General features: G+C 37.1%; 1 protein-coding gene across 10 annotated transcripts in view; it reads left to right on the forward strand.

Annotated features, from left to right (window-relative positions):
- Positions 1 to 5: 5 nt before the first annotated feature.
- The window catches only part of INTS13 (integrator complex subunit 13), a 33,317-nt gene continuing 12,973 nt past the window's right edge, over positions 6 to 20,349 (forward strand). For 3 of the 10 annotated variants that reach the window (XM_016923758.4, XM_063786871.1, XM_063786873.1), the window contains exons 1-7: positions 411 to 667; positions 1,649 to 1,884; positions 9,570 to 9,772; positions 10,192 to 10,272; positions 12,621 to 12,711; positions 13,995 to 14,123; positions 15,777 to 15,861. In XM_016923758.4, the coding sequence (XP_016779247.3) occupies positions 1,660 to 1,884; positions 9,570 to 9,772; positions 10,192 to 10,272; positions 12,621 to 12,711; positions 13,995 to 14,123; positions 15,777 to 15,861 (814 nt within the window). In that variant the 5' untranslated portion in view covers positions 411 to 667; positions 1,649 to 1,659. Of the gene's footprint in view, positions 668 to 1,648; positions 1,885 to 3,839; positions 3,915 to 9,569; positions 9,773 to 10,191; positions 10,273 to 12,620; positions 12,712 to 13,994; positions 14,124 to 15,776; positions 15,862 to 20,349 lie in introns of all 10 variants that reach the window. The other 7 variants (XM_009425704.5, XM_009425706.5, XM_520806.7 and 4 more) reach the window with 6 other exon arrangements.

The raw sequence follows: 20,349 nt of genomic DNA on the forward strand, positions 1-20,349 counted from the left end.
GCCTCGCGAGATTTCCTTCCTCGCGTTACTGTGGGGTAGAACCGACCACTCTCCGCTTTGCCCCAGAAGGCAGGGCGGGGCCCTTCTATGTCCCTCCCTATTCCTCCCTTCCCAGGCTTTCGCTCGGCCTCTCGCAAAGTCTCGCGAGTTTTTCCAGGGGAAACCGGCCTGGGTGGAGAGACAGAGAAGGGGAGACCGGGTGGGTGGGCCGTACGCTTAGGGGGTCGTGGTTGGTACTTCGCTGTTGGGGAGGCTTTCAGGTCGCCCAGATCCTGCTTCCCAATGGGTTACTGGGAAAATTAGCGGGTGGAAAATCTCGAGGGGTGGAGGCTTTTTTTTTCCTCCTTGGCCCCGCCCTCTTCCTGTTCGGCGACTGGGACGCCTGGCCCTACGAGGGGGAAGGGAGGCTTGGCCGGGCTGTCGGAGAGCGCTGTGCGCACGCGCGCGCCCGAGTGTGTGAGTGTGCACGCGCACGCGCGCTCCTGCTCTTAGGAAGCCTGGGAAGGACCGGTGTGCTAGGAGATGATCGGGGAAAGCATAGTCCCCTGTCTGTGGCACCAGACACTCCCGACTGTGCGCTGACTCTCCCCGCCCAGCCAGCAGCCTTTTCCAGAGAGGCTGTGGTCCATAGCCTCTGTTCGTTTTCACTGCAGGACCAGGCACGAAAGTAAGCGAACCTCGATCCTGAGGTCTTCCCTATCCACTCACCTTGTATTTTCCACCCCCCACCCTCCAGCAAAGTGGGTCTAGAAGGTTTCTCAAAGAGAGTTTTGCATGAAGGGGAGATGCGTCTTGAAAGCAAGAGGTGAAAATAGCTGGATCGTAAGAAATCAGTTCGTTTTGATTTAACACTTTGGCTTTGCTTGCCATGTGCTTTTCGAATGTGGATTGTCTATTCAGTATAAGATTTTGTTAGCGAAGCAGGGGAGTACCGTATGCTCTGTTTTAATAAGAAAAAGTTTTAGAAGTTTTAAATTTCCTTCTACACACCAGTGTGATGGTAACAACTAAGTTTTTCTGCTCTACCTGGTAAATTACTGTGATGTTTCAAAAGCTAAGGGGAGAGTGTGAAGTTGGGGTCCTTATCCTAAGGGGAAGACCTGATGTGCGGTTATCTTAGGAGATGTTTATCTTTGTTTTGGCCTTTTCTTTTGCTGTCACTCCTGTTTCCTGTTAATTCCGCACCCCTACCCGCCAGTCCCCCTTCAAACGTTTTTCTTGGAGGGAAGTGCAAAAATGCTGGCTTGGGGTTTATATGTGACTAATGTCAATTAGCAAGGATCATAAAGTTGTATTTCAAGAGTCTTTGTCACTTATGTTTCGTATATGTAAGGGAATCAAATACAATTAAATGTCAAAATGTTTCCCTCTGACAATTTTAAGTTCATTTTAAAAGCAAAACCAAAAATGCATGCACTGGTATTTTTGTCTGTGCCTGGTAGAGTGACAGCCTAATATGGTGTATTGATACCCTTGCTTTCTGGTCATGACCTCATTAAACTGTCCTTTGTTGGACAGATTTCTTTGAACATATTATTCATGTTCCCTACCAAGTCTTCTTGAGGGAAAGACAATCTTCTTGAGAAAATTAGAAAAAATGTAAGATGTTATGTACAAATATTTGGCTAATATGTTTTTCCCCTTACAGGTTAAAACAAAATGAAGATTTTTTCTGAATCTCATAAAACAGTGTTTGTTGTGGATCACTGCCCTTATATGGCAGAATCTTGCAGGCAGCATGTCGAGTTTGATATGCTGGTGAAGAATAGAACCCAAGGAATCATTCCTTTGGCCCCCATATCTAAATCATTGTGGACTTGCTCAGTAGAATCTTCCATGGAATATTGTAGAATAATGTATGATATATTTCCTTTCAAAAAGCTGGTGAGTGTGAAGTACAAACAAAATCATGATTTTGGGGATGTACTTAACTGCATAAATGAATTTTTATATGAATTTGCTATAGATAATGACTGTGTGTTTATTACTTAAAAATGTGGTACATAACGCTGCCCTTTGGGATTAATATATAATGGATATTTAATTGGGGCCAGTAATAATAACAGCTAACAATTATTGAGCACTTTACATGTGCCAGACATATTTCAAATTGCTTCATATTTATTAATTTCCGTAATTCTCATAACAGTCATGTTAGGTAGGAACTGTAGTTATTGAAGCAATATTCAAAGTATGTAACAACCAGTATAGAACACAGACTGACCATTGAGAGCTGCTGTCAAATTGTGCTGGCATGTAGCAGCTGACTGTCAGTCTTGTTTGTTGCTTCCCTGTTGTAGATCCGGAAACTGAGGTAAAGAGAAGAAACTTGTCCTGAGTCACATAGTTACGTAGAGGCAGAGCCAGAATTTGAACCTAAGCTGGCTGGCTGCTTGCAATTTTAGCAAATATATACTAAACTGCTGTATTGTTTGGCCATATTAGAAAGAAATACTTTTAAGAATGCTAAGTGGATATGGTTTATCAGTAAGAAGAGAAATGGATGATTGACAGAAATTACAGGTATTAAAGTTTAATCTTAGATTTCAGTATCTTAAATGTCTTATTTTGGGAAAGTCATTTGTTTAGCCACAAGTGGAAGACTTGCTTTCTGTCTTACTTGAAGCAGCCTAGGCTGGGACCTAGCCAATTCTTAGACTGAGGAAGGTAGGGCAGTAGAGTAAAGGTGTACATAGTCTGATATTATACATTCACATATATTCCAAATTAAAATATAAGCCCTTCTTAAAATTTGTGTGCATTCTGTGTATGATAAAAATATATAATGAGAGGGAATGTAACTGATTTAGAGCGCAGGCTTTGGTTCAGACCTTGGCATGGTTAACTACTAGCTGTGTGACTTTGATCATATTTCTTAATCTCTCCAAGCCTCAGTTTCCTCCCGTGTAAGTATAACACTTACTTCCTTGATGTAAGCTTTAAAAGAGATAAATCTACCTAAAGTGACTTGTAAAATATATCCCTGTCAGATAAGCCTTGGAAGAGAAGACCAATTATCAAACTTCTTGGGGGAGGAAGGAAAACTGGTATTTCATCGATATATAGGGAAAAAGATTATAGATTAGATCGTGTTGTCCAGAGTAAAGAAAGAAATCTAACCCTCTAGCCAAAAAGGAACATGGGTCAGAATCATCATTTGATAAGTTTTCCAAAATGTTCTTTGTCATTATCTTACCTGATAGCAGGTAATTTTAAATTTTCAAATTTGCATTTTACTTTAAAACTTAGCGTAAAGACCATATCCATTATTTTGGCTTTCAGTGCCCTATATGATCCAGCTCCTGCCTATTTCTCTGAGTTTGTCTCCTCTCCCACTGCCTGCTCTGACTTTCACCCTTTCCAGAGTATATGCTTAGATGCCTTTGCATTTGTTATTTGCTGTACCCAGATTGTCTATCCCTGACTTTACGGTGACTGGTTTTGGATTGCCTTCAGTTGCCACTTCTATGGAGAGTCCTTCTGTAACCACCCAATCTAAAGTAGCTAATTAACTTATTTTTCATAGCGTTTATCACTCTCTGAAATTATCTTGTTCATTTATTTGTTTGTATTCTTCCCACAGTGCCTTCTGTCCTAGTAGACTCCCCTCCCCTGACTTTCCCCACATTGTGAGTGACAGAACTTTTTTATTCATCACTCTATTCCCATATACTCAGTGCCAGCAATAGCACCTGGCATGTACTACACATTCTGTAACTATAAAAAGAAGAATGAATGAATCAGTGAAACAGTGTTAGAAATTGCATATTACTTGAAAATATGTTGGTGATTGAGTGAAATTAGAGTTGAATACTAATTGTTTCTTTGGAATCTATTAGGTGAATTTTATTGTGAGTGACTCTGGAGCACATGTTTTAAATTCTTGGACTCAAGAAGACCAAAATTTACAGGAGGTATGGTTAGATTTTGAGCTGTGGCCATTTGTAAATTATCTAAATGTGGTAATACTTTTTTAAAAAATGACTAATTTTTTAAATCACTCTAGGATTTGCATATAGTGTTAAAATGCCAAGTCATATGAAAACAGCTATCCCCATTCTAGGCTTTCCCTACACCCAGCACCCCCAAGCAAACTTCCATTTTTTAGTAGTTGTCATATTTACTTCCAGATTTATAAATAACATGTTTTTATTCCTGTTTATTGAGTTCTCTGTTTATTTATCTACTTATTTATTTATTTTGAGATGGAGTCTTGCTGTCACCCAGACTGGGGTGCATTGCGCCATCTCGGCTCACTGCAACCTCTCCCAGGTTCAATAGATTCACCTGCCTAAGCCTCCCGAGTAGCTGAGACTACAGGTGTGCGCCACCATGCCTGGCTAATTTTTGTATTTTTTAGTAGAAATAGGGTTTAGCCATGTTGGCCAGGCTGGTCTTGAACTTCTGACCTTCATATGTCTAATGCCTGTCCCCTTCCCTTGTGTTCTCAATATTAATATGTCAGAATTGTTGGTTATTTCAAAGTTTCATGTTGGCATTATAACATCTACGTAAAGTATTATTCACTGTTAAGCCAAGTAATATATATGGTTAGTTCTTTATATAGCTTTTTGTTTATTCTTGGAATTATTTATTATCTCCTTTTTCTCCCCTTCATGTGTTTTGTTTTCATAATATCCATTGCTGCTTTTTCTCATGCTTCTACAAAACTGCCCAATATTTTGATCATAAATGTGTTAGATAATTCAGCAGTTTGATTTTGTCCCCTGAGGAACTTCTTGGAGCACAGTCTTCTGCTCCAGTTTGAACTGGCTGCTTTCTAGGCCCACTGCACTCCTATCATCCTTCTCTCCCTATTTTTCAGATCCCATTTTTTTTCCTCTCTTTTTCTTTGTGTAATCTTTTGTTTTGGTAGAACATAACCTCCGGGATGCCTGTAGTTTACCTTGCCCTTTGCTGATACTTTGGGTGTAGAAATTCCGTGTTGGAAATAACTTTTTCCTCAAAATTTTGAGGGCATTATATACTCCACAAAATTATGTGTTTTATAGCCTCCAATGCTGAGAAGCCTAACACCATTTTTCTTTATAATTTCGCACTGAAAGCTGTTAGAATCTCAGTGGTGTGCCTTGGTGTTGATCTGTTCTCATCCATTGTGCTAGGCTTCATATTTTCCAGTACAGGGAAATTTCCCTGCATTGTTTCATTGATAATGTTCTTGTCTCTGTGTTCTGTGTCTTTCAGGAATATCCATTCCTAGGATGTTAGACCTCCTGCATTAAATTCCTTACTGTTTTTCTCACTGATCATCTCATTGTCAGTCATTCTGCTTTTTTGACGCTTTTAACCCTTGTATAGAACTCTCTATTTGATTGTACTTTTAATTTCCAAGAACTTTGACTTATACTCTTAACTATGTCTGTTTTTGTCATATCCTTTTCTTGTTTTATGGGTGTAATTTTACCTGCAGGTATTAACATTAGTTTATTTGATGTTTTCTTTTGTGCCTTCTGTGTTCTCACAGTTCTTTTTTTATGTTGAGGCTTTTCTTAAATGCCTGCTGATAGTTAGCTAGACAGTCTTATTTAAAAGCAAGGCACTAAATGGCAGATTAGAAAATCTACACGTTATGGAGTAGGTATTGCTGACTATATACTTCATTGTAGTTTTAGCCGATTGTTTGCTCTAGGGAACCTCCAAATATTGGAGTTGACAGATGGTCTCTCTGGGACTGTTCTTCTACTCTTTTATCTGTATGACAACTTGGTTGTCAGCTCTCTGGGAGACGGGAGAGGGTAAGTTATACCATTTCCTCTGTAGCATTAGCCATATTTCAGATGCACAGTAAGCCTCACATAGATGGTGGCTACTGTATTGGACAGCACAGATAGAGAACATTTCCATCATCGCAGTAAGTTCTATTGCGCAGTAGTGATTTAGTATCTTACCTTTACTCTCTTATGTGCTTTTGGTATCCATGTTTGATACCTTTCAGTTTCAGTTCTTCCAAAGAATGTGATTCTGTATCTTGTGGGGTAGGGGAGATGTAGTCACTTACACGGGTAGGGTGTAAGTAAGATCTGGGAGTCAAGTTGTTCCTTAAACTGACTTCAAGCTATTGACGTTTTTAGTATCTTGCCTTTCCCCGCTGTGTTTGGTAATTGGTGCCTCTAGTTCTTGAACTTCTCCTGGATTCTCCAGTTCTGAACTTCTCCTGGATTATTTTGCCTTTTACTTTCCATGGGCACTTAGATTTCTGCATATTCAGTCCTATTAAGTTCATCACCACTCCTTCATCCATTTTTATATATTCTTGTTGATGTCTCTCTTGTTCATTGTTGTCTCTTCTTCCACTCATTTCACACTTGTGGGTTTATGCTTTCTTTTTTGGTTTATGAGTGTTTTTTTTTTTTTTTTTTTTTGAGACTGAGTTTCACTCTTGTTGCCCAGGCTGGAGTGCAGTGGCACGATCTCGGCTCACTGCAACCTCCACCTCCCAGGTTCAAGCAATTCTCCGGCCTCAGCTTCCCGAGCAGCTGGAATTACAGGCGCCTGCCACCACGTCCGGCTGATTTTTGTATTTTTAGTACAGATGAGGTTTCACCATGTTGGCCAGGCTGGTCTTGAACTCCTGACCTCAGGTGATCCACCCGCCTCAGCCACCCAAAGTGCTGGGATTACAGGTGTGAGCCACCACGCACAGCCCAGGTTTATGTTTTTTAGTAAGTAAAATCTTTTACTTCGATTTTAGTGGAGGAAGCAGAAATCAACTCATGCTCAACTAGTTAGGTTTATGTTTTAACATTATTTGTCTAAAGATACTGAGTTACTAGTAGCTTATGTTCTTTGCCATTATTTAGTTGGATAGAAGACTTCAGTCTACAAGGTCCTTCCCTGATGACTGTGAACAACATGAGAAACAAGGCTTTAGTGAAATAATTGAATACATTATTTGAATTATTTAATGCCAAAATTTTTTTGTTAACGGGTGCTATGCAGTGGTAACAATCCCATCCAAGGTGTTTTTATTATTTTTTGTTTGTTTTCTTTTTCTTTTTCTTTTATTTATTTTGAGACAGAGTCTCGCTCTGTTGCCCAGGCTGGAGTGCAGTGGCGCAATCTTGGCTCACTGCAACCTCTGCCTCCCGGGTTCAAGTGATTCTCCTGTCTCAGTCTCCCAAGTAACTGGGACTACAGGTGTGTGCCACCATGCCTGGCTAATTTTTTGTATTTTTCGTAGAGATGGGGTTTCACTGTGTTAGCCAGGATGGTCTTGATCTCCTAACCTCAAGCGATCTGCCTGCCTCGGCCTCCCAAAGGGCTGGGATTACAGGCATGAGCCACCGTACCCGGCTTCTTTTTCTGTTTTTTTTAAATTTTATTTTATTTTATTGTTCTCCGAGGTTAGTTTTAAATAGAATGCTTTTAAAGAAAATGTGTTTTATCATACTGTTTGGTCTTAAAATGTTTGTGATTAGTATTATATGTAAACAAAGCTAACCTTTCATTCTTTTGAGGTAATTCACTCAGTAGGCTTTGATTGGCTTGGCTTTGCACTAATATCATTCCAGAATGTTCTTAATATACTATTACCTGAAAAAACAATTTTAAGAATTCCATACGTTTCCACCTTACTTTTTTAAATACTGTGAAAGAAGTGTTTACCTTTTTCAAGAGGTACTGTGAAAGAAGTGTGAAGGCTTTCTAGTAGTGTATGAATAAAAATAAGTACATATCTGTGTAGATTTGTACCTACTGACTGCACCTCTGCAGTGCAGTAAAAGTGTGCATTTGATGGATAGGTATGCTAGTCATAAAGGAATTATTACTTCTTTTGCTTTCCCGAGGTGAAGGTACACAATATCCCATTCATTGCTTTTAAATTTTGAATGGAGGGGGAATCTCCATTTGTGAAAGCAACTATATAGCAAATCACTGGTGTTCAAGAATGTATAAAAGAATGTACATTTTGTATAAATTGTGTATAATCTTGTCTATATTTAATGTTTAGCTTTGGTTATCCATGTCACACCTTTTCCCTATGTTAAACCTTTCTATGTCTCTATGTCTATCTTGTGCCAGTACCACACTATCTTGGTTACCATTGTTTTGTAGTAAGTTTTAAAAATAGGAAGTGTGACTCTTCTTACCTTGTTCTTTTTGAAGATTGTTTTGGCCAGTCTGGGTCCCTTGCAATTCCATATGAATTTTAGAATCACCTTATCAATTACTAAAAAGAAGTTGGGGATTATGTTGACACTGTAGGTCAGTTTGGATAATATGGCCATCTTAACAATATTAACTCTTCCAATCCATGAGCATGGTATGTTTTTTCATTTTTTAGATCTTTAATTTCTTTCAACAATGTTTTGTTGTTTTCAGAGTATAAGTTTTATAGTTCTTGTTAAATTTATTTCTAAGTATTTTATTTTTGATGCTGTTTTAAGTGGGATTTTAAAAAATTTAGTCTTCAGATTATTATAAGTATATAGAAATACAATTGATTTTTGTGTATTAATCTTGTATACTACAGGTTTGCTGAACTTGTATATTAGTTATAATAGTTTTTTAGTGGATACCTTGGGATTTCGTAAATTCAGGATCATGTCATCTGCAACATAGAAAGAGTTTTACCTCTTTCTTTCCAATCTGGATTCTGTCCATCCTCTCTCTCTCTCTTCCTTCCTTCCCTTTTTCCTTCTTTCTTCCTTTCTCTTTCTTCCTTTCTTTCTTCCCTTTCTCTCTCCTTCCTTCCTTTCTTTCTTCTTTCCTTCCTTCCTTTCTTCCTTTCCGTCTTTCTGTCTTTCTTGTCTCTGTTTATCACCTAGGCCAGAGTTCAGTGGCTGAACTCCTGGGCTCAAGCGATCCTTCTGCCTCAGTCTTCTAAGTAGCTAGGACTATGGGTGTACACCACCCCACCTAGCTGATTTTTTAGTTTTTTTTTTTTTTTCTTTTTATAGAAACGGTATCTTGCTTTGTTGCCCAGCCTGGTCTTGAACTCTTGGCCTCAAGCAATTGTCCTGCCTTGGCTTCCCAAAGTACTGGGATTACAGGCATGAGCCACTGGGCTTGGCATGAATTTCTTTTATTTCTTTTTCTTTCCTATCACCTTGGCTAGAACTTCCAGTACAGTGTTGAATGGAAGTGATGAGAGTAAACATCTTTGTTACTGATAAGTAGGGAGAATTCATCCAATCTTTCACCATTAAGTATGATGTTATCAGTAGGTTTTTCATAGGTGTCCTTTATCTTCTTGAGGAAGTTCCCTTCTGTTGCTAATTTTTTTAATTATGAAAAGGTTTTGGATCTTGTCAAGTGCTGTTTCTGTGTTTATTGAGATGATCATGTGATTTTTATTTTATTGATATATGATGTATTGTAATAATTGATATTTGCATATTAAATAAACTTTGCATTCCTAGAATAAATCCCACTTGTTCATGGTGTATAATTCTTTGTGTGTTACTGGATTTGGTTTGCTACTATTTTTTTAAGAATGTTCATGTCCATATATGTAAGATACATTGGTGTGTAGTTTTCTTTCTTGTGATATTTTTATCTGAATTGCACATACTCTTGTCAACATAATTGTTTTCCCTTTTACTTAGCTAATGGCAGCATTAGCCGCTGTTGGGCCTCCTAATCCTCGGGCAGATCCAGAGTGCTGCAGTATTCTGCATGGCCTTGTTGCAGCAGTGGAAACTCTCTGCAAAATTACTGAATACCAACATGAGGCTCGTACTCTACTCATGGAGAATGCAGAACGTGTTGGAAATAGAGGACGAATAATCTGTATTACTAATGCAAAAAGGTGAGGTGTTGATTATAGCAATTCTTTCACTGTGGGGATTTTAAAATCCTGTTGTAGTTTTTCAGAATACTAGAGACAGCATGTTTACATGTTTACGTTTAAGCATATTACAAGTGGCCTTTCTGATTTTTTTCTTTTCTTTTTTTTTTTGCCTTTTAATATTGAGGCTGTGTTCCATTCTAAAATAAAGACTTATCTCATTGAAAACTGTTTAGATTGCCATCATGTAGGTAAATTTAACATTTTTTCTCACTGGTTTTTCAGCTAGTTGTTTAGTGGTATGACTTAGCACACTAAAGATAGTCCTTAGTGAAGTAACTTTAAATGTCTATAACACCATAATAAAGCGGAAGAGTGTTTTGAATTTCTTCTGTTACTGTTTATTCCTTTAAATTTGCTATATCTTTTTTATGCCATAGTGATAGTCATGTGCGAATGCTTGAAGACTGTGTCCAGGAAACGATTCATGAACATAACAAGCTTGCTGCAAATTCAGATCAGTGAGTATAATTCATAAATGAAATAAATATGTTCATGTGGATAGATATATGTTATAATTATTTCCAATAACTTGACTGGTAGCGTTTCCCTGAATTCTCTACTGACTCAACAAATTAGTCAAAAAATGTATGTTTGATCAGAAACTTTTTTTTCCATTTTCCCTTTCACTTTAATTTACTTTTCTCCCACAAGAAAGGTGATCAAAAGGATAAAATAATACATAAATTTATAATGTGTATTTGTTTTGATGGTTTTTTTCTCATAGTTGTGTTTCGAATTTGTAAAATGTGTTGGGTGTAGTGGCTTATGCCTGTTATCCCAGCACTTTGCGGGGCCGAAGTGGAGAGATAACCTGAGCTCAGGAGTTCAAGACCAGCCTGGGCAACATGGCAAAACCCTGTCTCTACAAAAAATATAAAAATTAGCCGGGCCTGGTGGCATGTGCCTGTAGTCCCAGCTACTCAGGCAGCTGAGGCAGGAAAATTGCTTGAGCCTGGGAGGCAGAGGTTGCATTGAACCGAGACTGTGCCACTACACTCCAGCCTGGGCGACAGAGCAAGACCATGTCTCAAAAAATTTTTTAATTTAATTTAATTTAAATTTAAATTTTTAAAAAATTGTTAAATGTGCAAGTTGTTAGTGGCGTTATTCAGTATGTACCACATCTAAACATAAGTAGTTGCATTGTGTGACTTTTTAAAAAAACTTTTTCTGTTTCTGAAAAGGAAAACAGTTTTTTTTCCTCTATACTCACATTAGTACTTTTGATCAAATGTGTGGGCTTTTCTTCCGCACCAATTCTCCAACTCTGTGAATACCAACTGTGTGTCCTACAATTCAATTATGACAATCCTTGGAATTAATACAGACCCCACAGATTAGTTATTGCAGACTCAGTTCCACAAGACTGTAACCCACTTAGACACAAATCTCGACTAGTGGTTCCCCACACTTTCGTCTGACTTGGCTACAAGTTAGGTGTTTCCACAACCCGCTCCTCATGTTCAATACTTTGTTCTGATGGGCTCACAGAACTCAGGGAAACACTTCAGTTTTCTGATTTATTATAAAGGATACAGATGCACAGACACATGAAGTGGGTGAGGTTGGAAGGATCCCAAGTGCATCAGGTTCTGTCCCTGTGGAGTTGGGGTGTACCACCCTCCCAGCACATGGATGTGTTTACCAACCTAGAAGCTCTCTGAGCCCCATACTTTAGGGATTTTTATGGAGGCTTCATGTAGGTGTGATTGATTATTAACTCAGTATCTAGCTTCTGTCCCCTCTCTGGAGGATAGCAGAGTGGGGCTGAATGCTGCTGAGCTTCTAATCATTGCTTGTTCTTTCTAGTGACCAGACCCCATTGGGGAGCTGTCCAGGATCCTACTAAAGTTGCCTCAGTAGAAGAAAAGATGCTCCTGTCATCCAGGAAATTCCAATGAACTTAAGAGCTATGTGTCAAGAACTGGGGTCAGAAACCAAATATTAGAGCAAAAGATGCTCCTAGCACCCCTGTCATTTAGGAAGTTACAAGGATTTTGGGAGCTCTGTGCCAGGAAGCATGAGCAGAGACCAATATGTATATTTGTGATTGTGTCACAGCTAGTAAAGACATGTTTGGAACTATTGCAATGTGGACTTTTTTAGAGTGATTATTAGTTTTCTTAGGTGCGGTCATATTGTTATGAGTAGGATTGTTCTCGCTAGGCGAAGCAGGCTGAAGTGTTCAGGACTACACGTCAAGCCCTCTGCAACTTACTCTCAATGGTTTAATTAAAAAGTGTACATCTACCTAGGTATAGTATATAGAGAAAGCAAATATAGCTAACAGTGACTCTAGGTGAAGGACATATGGTTGTTCATTGAATAGTACTTTTCTTTCAACTTTCCTGTGGGTCTGGAAATTTCAAAATAAAAAGTTGGGGGAAATTTTTAGCATTACCAATCCTATAACTTGGAAATAACTAATTATAGCTAATGGTTAGTATTGCCTGATTTTATCCTTAAGAAATATTAGTATAAGGGAAATTAATACACAATATATTCATTTTCGCTGTTGCAGTTATCTATTGAAAATTAGACTTAATTATAAGAGTTTTCTCTTTATCCTTCACTCACTCACAATTATTATTTTTTGCATTTAAATTAAATTTGTATACTCATTAAGTGTTCATACAGGTATAGCAATTACATATACTGCCTTTGTAATATTTAGCTTTTGGGTTAACAGTAATATCTGATTGTAGCAATATGATGTTTTAATATGTTAAGGTTTTAATAGTTTACCTGCTTGAATTCTTTACATACTATGTATTCTTAAATTTTAAGTCAAAAATTTCTCTTTAAGTCTCATGCAGATTCAAAAATGTGAGTTGGTCTTGATCCACACCTACCCAGTTGGTGAAGACAGCCTTGTATCTGATCGTTCTAAAAAAGAGGTGAGTGTTGAAATAATGAAAGAAAAGACCATTGTGGTTAATAATAATAAATACTGAGAAGGGTTATCATTAAAATGATCCATTGCCAATATTTTCTGCCAAGAAAATATTTTGAGTTTTCAAAGTAAACCTCTATGTCAAGACATCTAGGTTGGTTCTTTATGGTATAATTGTGGATTTTAAAGTGTTTCCTATTCTGCCTGCCTTGTCATGTTTGTTTATTTTATCAAAATGTGTTACAAACCATACATAGTTTGTATTGTTCCTAAAATTTTATTTATTTTAGTGATTATTTTTATTCTGTAAAAATCTTTTTCCTTATTAGAAAAGCAATACACTCTTTAAGAAAAAATATATTCCAATAAAAAATTAATTTTACACATTCAGAGGGAAAAATCTTATTTTCCAACCTTGGTTTTACTTTTTAAATAAATTTGAATAATTTTAAAGGAATAGATGATCCTGTTGATTGTCAAATAGATCCACATCATAATATTCTCTATCAGTAATTTATGTTTAGAAATATAGATATATATCCTGGTTTTTCATTTTGCATTATTTAATATAAACATCGCTAGTATTACTTTCGTCCATGAATTTTTGTAGTTAAGTGGTATTTTTAGTCATTATTGCCATCATTGTGTTTTTAAGTGGTTTCCAGCATAAGCCTCTTTTTTATTAACTTTTTTCTGCTTCTTTTGATAATGTGGCAATGTTAGTTTTATTTTATGATAATGAAAATTTATTTGTAATTAATATTATTGCCCTGGAATGAGTAAGATTTTGTGTTATCTTGTTGTACACTACTTCTAGCTGCCTTATTTATTGGTGACAGAATGAAATTTTTGTGGCGATTTCCACATTCATTCTTTTAGTTTTATCTGCAGGGTTTTGTCCTCTCAACAAAATAAATTATTTTTTCTGCAGTGTACTTCAAATCATTTTTGCATATAGATAAAAAGACGTAAAAATTGTAAAGAAATATATTTAAATATTTCACTCTAAATTTCAGGAGGACAGGGATTATGTCTGTTCACTGCTGTGTTCTATATACTCACAGTTTCTGGTGTCTAGCAAACTGATTAATACGTATGTGGTGAGTGAATGAATGCATGAAAATGTATTGCTAAAATAATTGTCATGGTTAATTTATGGATCCTTTTTTTCCAACTTCTAAAAAGTTAAAAATACTTAATTTTAATGGACTTATACTAAAATATTTAGCAGTAGGTTACAATGAATTAATATTTTGTGGATTATTTTTCTTGTATGTTTTTCTGTAGTTGTCCCCAGTTTTAACCAGTGAAGTTCATAGTGTTCGTGCAGGACGGCATCTTGCTACCAAATTGAATATTTTAGTACAGCAACATTTTGACTTGGCTTCAACTACTATTACAAATATTCCAATGAAGGTAGGCAGTTCTTTTTCCTGCTATTTTGAAAGCACTGCTTTGCTTTTTAAATATTTGTTTGAGGCCAGGCGTGGTAGCTCATGCCTGTAATCCCAGCACTTTGGGAGGCTGAGATGGGAGGATCACTTGAGGCCAGGAGTTTGAGACCAGTCTGGTCAACATAGTACGATCCCATCTCAATATTAAAAAAATAAATAAATAAATAATTGTTGGACATGTATTATTTATTTTAATTGAACCTTTACCTTTTCTCCCCATATCATATTTTCTATTTTGCTAGCCCACATTCAATGTCTTTGACCAGGTCAGTAAATACTGAAAAGCAACCAGAAAGGATCACAGAATAAAATGCTATATTTTTGTTTTCTAATAAGAACACGTTATGTGAGCTCTCTTAAAAAAAATGCTGTCATTGTTTTCATCAAAATATAATTTCTATTTTAAATTATTATTCTGTGATTCTTTTCTTGACAGCTGTGTTATTAGATTTTGCTTACTTTGTGTATTCTAGTGGATCTTTTATTCTCTATGTTTTTGTTGTTGCCCACCCAGTATAAAGGTGTTTATAGCTAATAGGTCTAACTAGGGGAAAATAGCTCATAGTTTTAAATTAGTTTATTACTCTCTAACTGAAAGACCATAGATGTGAGCTCTGTGATTTTACTGGTGGATTTTTTAAGGAATCTATTGCTAGCTGTTCATTTTCATTATATTAACATTATCATTAAGTTGTTTTAGGGCTAGCACAGTGCCTGGCCCATAGTAAGCTTCAAATGGGTTTTTACTGAGTGGAATGGAATTTAATTGTATTGATTATGTTTACAAATATAAGGTAGCCACTATATCTCAAAATTCAAATTTTTCTTACATTCCAGTTTCTATTTTCTGCCACTATATTATGAACAATAAATTGCATGAGAATTATAATCTCTTCATTGTTAATTTCTTAATGCCATTGGCTGGTTTTTCACTACAAATTTTAGGCTTACCCTGTAGAACCTTTTGGATGCAGAAGTAAATAACATAATAGGTACACTTTAATATATATAATGTCATGTGTTATAAGAAAAATACTCTGATAGCTTGCCTGTTAATTTTGATCATATTTGTGTGCTACTGGTGTGACTCTTCAATCTTTGTGTTTTTTGGTAAACAGATAATGTTGAAATTCCTATTTCCTATTACTGAAAACAAGTTACTAAACTTGTTTATTAGTTTGTATTTTATATAATTGATATTTGGTAATTCACTGTAGGTATTTAAAGATGCTATTTCCTCTTTTTAACAATGATTTCGCTTTAAATTTATGTAAATTATTTCAATTACATTATATTTGTATATTAAAAATATTGGCAAGACTGCATTTGGAGTAAAAAAAATTCAAAATTTCTGAGTTAGTCATCTTTGTTAATTCTGACATAATGTAAAAAAATCATTAAATACTTTATTACCTGTATATTGCCAGTTGTTTTTTAATGGAGTTTATGTTGCATGGAACACTTGCATCTTTAAATAGATTATCCCATTATTTTAGCTAATTATTATTGAATGTATTTGACCTCATTTTAAACAAAAAGCAAATGAATAATTAATAATTTTATTATTTTGAAAGCAAAACCAAGTTTTTTTAAATGTTTGAAATTTTACTTCAAGGAAGAACAGCATGCTAACACATCTGCCAATTATGATGTGGAGCTACTTCATCACAAAGATGCACATGTAGATTTCCTGAAAAGTGGTAAGAGACATTTGAAAGTATTATTTTGTATGATCTAACATATGAAAGCATATTACAGTAGCCCCCACATCCTCAGGGAAGACATTCCAAGACCCCCAGTGGATGCCTGAAATCTCAGATGGTCTCGAACCCTATACTGTATACACTGTTTTCTCCTATACATACATACCTATGATAAAGTTTAATATATAAATTAGGCAAAGCAGGAGATCAATAACAATAAGAATGAAATTGAACAACTATAACAATATATTATAATGAAAGTTATATGAATGTAGTCTCTTGGTCTCTCTCCCTCTTTCTCAAAATATCTTATTATACTGTACTCATCGTTTTTGGGATGATGTGAGATGATAAAATACCTACATGATGAGATAAACTGAGATGAATGATACAGGTATTGTGACATAGCATTAGGCTACTATGGACCTTAAACACAAGCACTATGATACCTCGACAGTGGATCTGATAACCAAGAAGGCTGCTAATGGACTTGTAGTGTTTATAGCATATATATGCTGGACAAAGGAATGATTCACATCCCAGGCAGGACACAGTGGCATAGTGTGAGACTTCATCATGCTACTCAGAACAGCATGCAGTGTAAAACTTATGAATTGTTTATTTCTGGAATTTTGTATTTAATGTTTTTGGGCTGCAGGCCGGGGGTAGTGGCTCACACCTGTAATCCTAGCACTTTGGGAGGCTAAGGTGGGCAGATCACTTGAGGTCAGGAGTTCGAGACAAGCGTGGCCAACATGGCAAAGGCCCGTCTCTACTAAAAATTAAAAAATGAGCCAGGTGTGGTGGCGCGTACCTGTAGTCCTGGTTACGTGTGAGGCTCAAGCAGGAGAATCTCTTGAACCTGGGAGGCGGAGGTTGCAGTGAGCTGAGATCATGCCACTGCACCCCAACCTGGGCAACAGGGTGAGACTTCATCTCAAAAAATACATATATATCTTGGGGCTGCAGTTGACCACAGGTACTGAAACCACGGAAAGCGACACAGCAAAGTTGGGGGACTACTGTAACAGCTTTGAGAAGTTCTTCAGTACAAACCAGACTGACTAGTTCATCCCTGTGCAAACTTATCTGTCAGTATCACCTATTAATGGCAATGGAACTAGTGTCCTGTGGAATTTACTTCGGAAAAGACTGGGCTAATAGAACAAATACTGAGAAAGATAGCCATGGCTTTCTCAAACTCATTACAGTTTCATTTGCAGGCAAACAACCTTGAGGAAGGGAAAAGAATAGGAGCAAACTCGAAAGAGTGATAGACTTTCAACTTGGCCTAGAAATTAAATTTTGAAATTTAAATTAGTTTTTTTTCCTCTAAAAATTATTTCAATCCATAGATCTCATCTCCCAAACTGATTTCTGCAACTGTATTGGCTTGGTTTAGGGGAGAAGACTCTGGAGTTAGGAGATAAGTTTTAGCTAAAGCTTTGCCACCAACTGGCAAGTCCCATATGTTTCTAGATGTATGTTTGCGTGCTTATGAATGAAAGATGCTGGATTAGATGAGCTGTAGTATTCCATTCAATTCTAAAATACAATGAAAATTTTAAGATGTTGAAGGTCATTTTAAAAGCCTTTAAGCTTTGACATTTGGTTAAATTCTTTAGAATGTTTTCTAGTAAATTGATGCTGCCAGAGAAACGGTTGACTTTGATTATGTTGTATGCATCTTCTGAAGCATAATCATGAGCCAGTTGTGACATTTGTTACATTGTTACATTTGTTACATGTCTGAGGAATCTTAGAATAAACCTAACGAGCTGCTAACATGAAAGAAACTATTATGATGCAGGGATATATAAACATTTAACAAAGGAATATAGAGAACTTGTTTTTGAAAATATATTACATGGAAATTGCTAAGAACCTGTGATGTGATATCAATTTTTAAAATGTTATTTTAAAAACTTACAAAAATGGGCCAGGCGCAGTGGCTCACACCTGTAATCCCAGCACTTTGGGAGGCTAAGGCAGGTAGATCACGAGGTCAAGAGATCATCCTGGCCAACATGGTGAAACCCCGTCTCTACTAGAAAATACAAAAAAATTAGTTGGGCATGGTGGCGCGCGCCTGTAGTCCCAGCTACTTGGGATGCTGAGGCAGGGGAATCGCTTGAACCCGGGAGGCAGAAGTTGCAGTTAGCTGAGATCATGCCACTGCACTTCAGCCTGGCAACAGAGCGAGACTCTGTCTCAAAAAAAAAAAAAAGTGTCAAAAATATCCTTTGTAACACAAAATAGTTCTTTAAAATAGTTGTTGACTTGGCCTGTAGTTATATGCATTACATGTGGACACTATGTGTCAAAAGTTATTTTAACAATAGGAACAGAGTGCTGTGGGAGCACGGAGGAGGCTGCCTGTGGTTGTGCCAGTAAGAGTTAGGCAGGTTTTACTGAGGTGGTAACAGTGTAGCTAGGTCTTGGTGAGTAGGCTTATACTTTAGCCCAGATACCTTCCCTAAGTTCCAGATCTTTTTTTTTTTTTTTTGAGACAGAGTCTCGCTCTGTCACCCAGGCTGGAGTGCAGTGACGCGATCTTGGCTTACTGCAAGCTCTGCCTCCTGGGTTCACGCCATTTTCCTGCCTCAGCCTCCCGAGTAGTTGGGACTACAGGTGTCCACCACCATGCCTGGCTAATATTTTGTGTTTTTAGTAGAGACGGGGTTTCACCGTGTTAGCCAGGATGGTCTTGATCTCCTGACCTCGTGATCCGCCCCCTCAGCCTCCCAAAGTGCTGGGATTACAGGTGTGAGTCACCGTGCCCGGCCCCTAAATTCCAGATCTTTATATTCTACTTCCTAATTGTATCTCTTAGATGTCTCTCAGTCACCTACACTTCAACATGCCCAAAACAACTTAGGAGCTTTGCCACCTGAACTAGTCTGTTTCCTTTTTCAGTGAATGGCCCTATTGTCTGTTCATTTATGTAAGGCAGAAAACCTCAGAATCATTTTTGAGACATCTAATCCATCATCACATTTTCTTGATTTTGTCTACTAATTTTTCTCACGTACATCAAAATCTCCATCTTAGCTACCAATAACATTTCCCTAATCCAGCCTTTTATTTCCTTACCTAGTATCTCACAGTAGCCTACTAAATGGCCTGTCCCTATCTACTCTTTACCCTCTAGCTACAGTAACTTTCAGAATGCTAATCCTGACCATGTTCTCATGACCTTAAACCCGCCCCGTGCCCATGCTTTTCTGTTGCCCTTAGGAAACAACAGAGCTGTTTAAATGTCTTACAAGGCCCTTCATTGTCTGGCCCCCTCCCCCTTTTTATTCTCATCTCAAAGCATACTGATCTTCTCTGTTTCAGCCACACAGATCTAATATTTTTCATGCTTCCTCCTGCCACAGTATCTTGGTATCCACTGTTCTTTTGCCTGAATAGTCTTTCCTCTATTTCTTCTTTTTTTTCTTTTTTTTTTTTTTAATCTGAGACAGAGTCTCACTTTGTGACTCAGACTGGAGTACAGTAGTGTGATCATAGCTCACTGCAGCATCGACCCCTCGGGCTACAAGCAGTCCTTCCACCTCAGCCTCCGGAGTAGCTGGGACTGCAGGTGCATACCACGAAGCCTGGCTAATTTTTGTATTTTTTCCATAGAGACAAGGTCTCACTATGTTGCCCAGGCTAGTTTCCTGACCTCCTAGCAATCCTCCCACTTAGGACTCACAAAGCACTGAAATTTTAGATGTGAGGCACTGCATCTGGTCCATTTCTTTAGTTAATTTCTACTCATACCCTTATAACTCAGACCAGTCTTCACTTCTCAAGGAAACTTCTCCTGGTGTTTTGGAATAGGACAAATCTCCCTCTACAGGCACTCATAGCACTGTAGATTTTCCTTCAAAGCCTTATCAGCTTTATGGTTGCACATTTCTTCATTATTATTAGATTAATATCTTCTTACGTATTTACTTTCCAGATCCCTTGGTTTGTGTTTCTTCTAACTAAACTTATTAGAATTCAGTATGGTTGTGCATTTTAGATTCCTTAAGCTTTTTCTGAGTACTTAACCATGTCATTTTATCATTTAATAGTGTGGGCAGGGAAGAGCAGTTGTAGATGCTTGAGATTTTTTAAATTCTTGCTATTGACTTTCAGTGCAATGACCTAAATGATTGATTAATGATGAATGTGGAGGAAAATTACTATTTATTTTAATCATAGATAATATCTTTGGTATTTGTCCAGGGGACGTCATAAAAAGATGTTGTCTCAGAGATATTTTCTCTTGGAGAGTTTAAACTCATTTGGAAATCTTGGTAAACAATTTGAAGCTTGTGATCTACTTGATAATGTTAGTGTTTCTCTGACATTTTTTTCATTGTTGTTTTTAAGTGAACTTTTAATTTTAGAGTAGTTTCAGATTTACAGAAAAATTGTGAAGACAGTACAGAGTTCCGGTTACTCCATACCCAGTTTACTCTATTATTATTTTTTGCTTTTATTATTATT

This window comes from Pan troglodytes, chromosome 10 (genome assembly GCF_028858775.2).
Source record: "Pan troglodytes isolate AG18354 chromosome 10, NHGRI_mPanTro3-v2.0_pri, whole genome shotgun sequence".
Classification (NCBI taxonomy): domain Eukaryota; kingdom Metazoa; phylum Chordata; class Mammalia; order Primates; family Hominidae; genus Pan; species Pan troglodytes.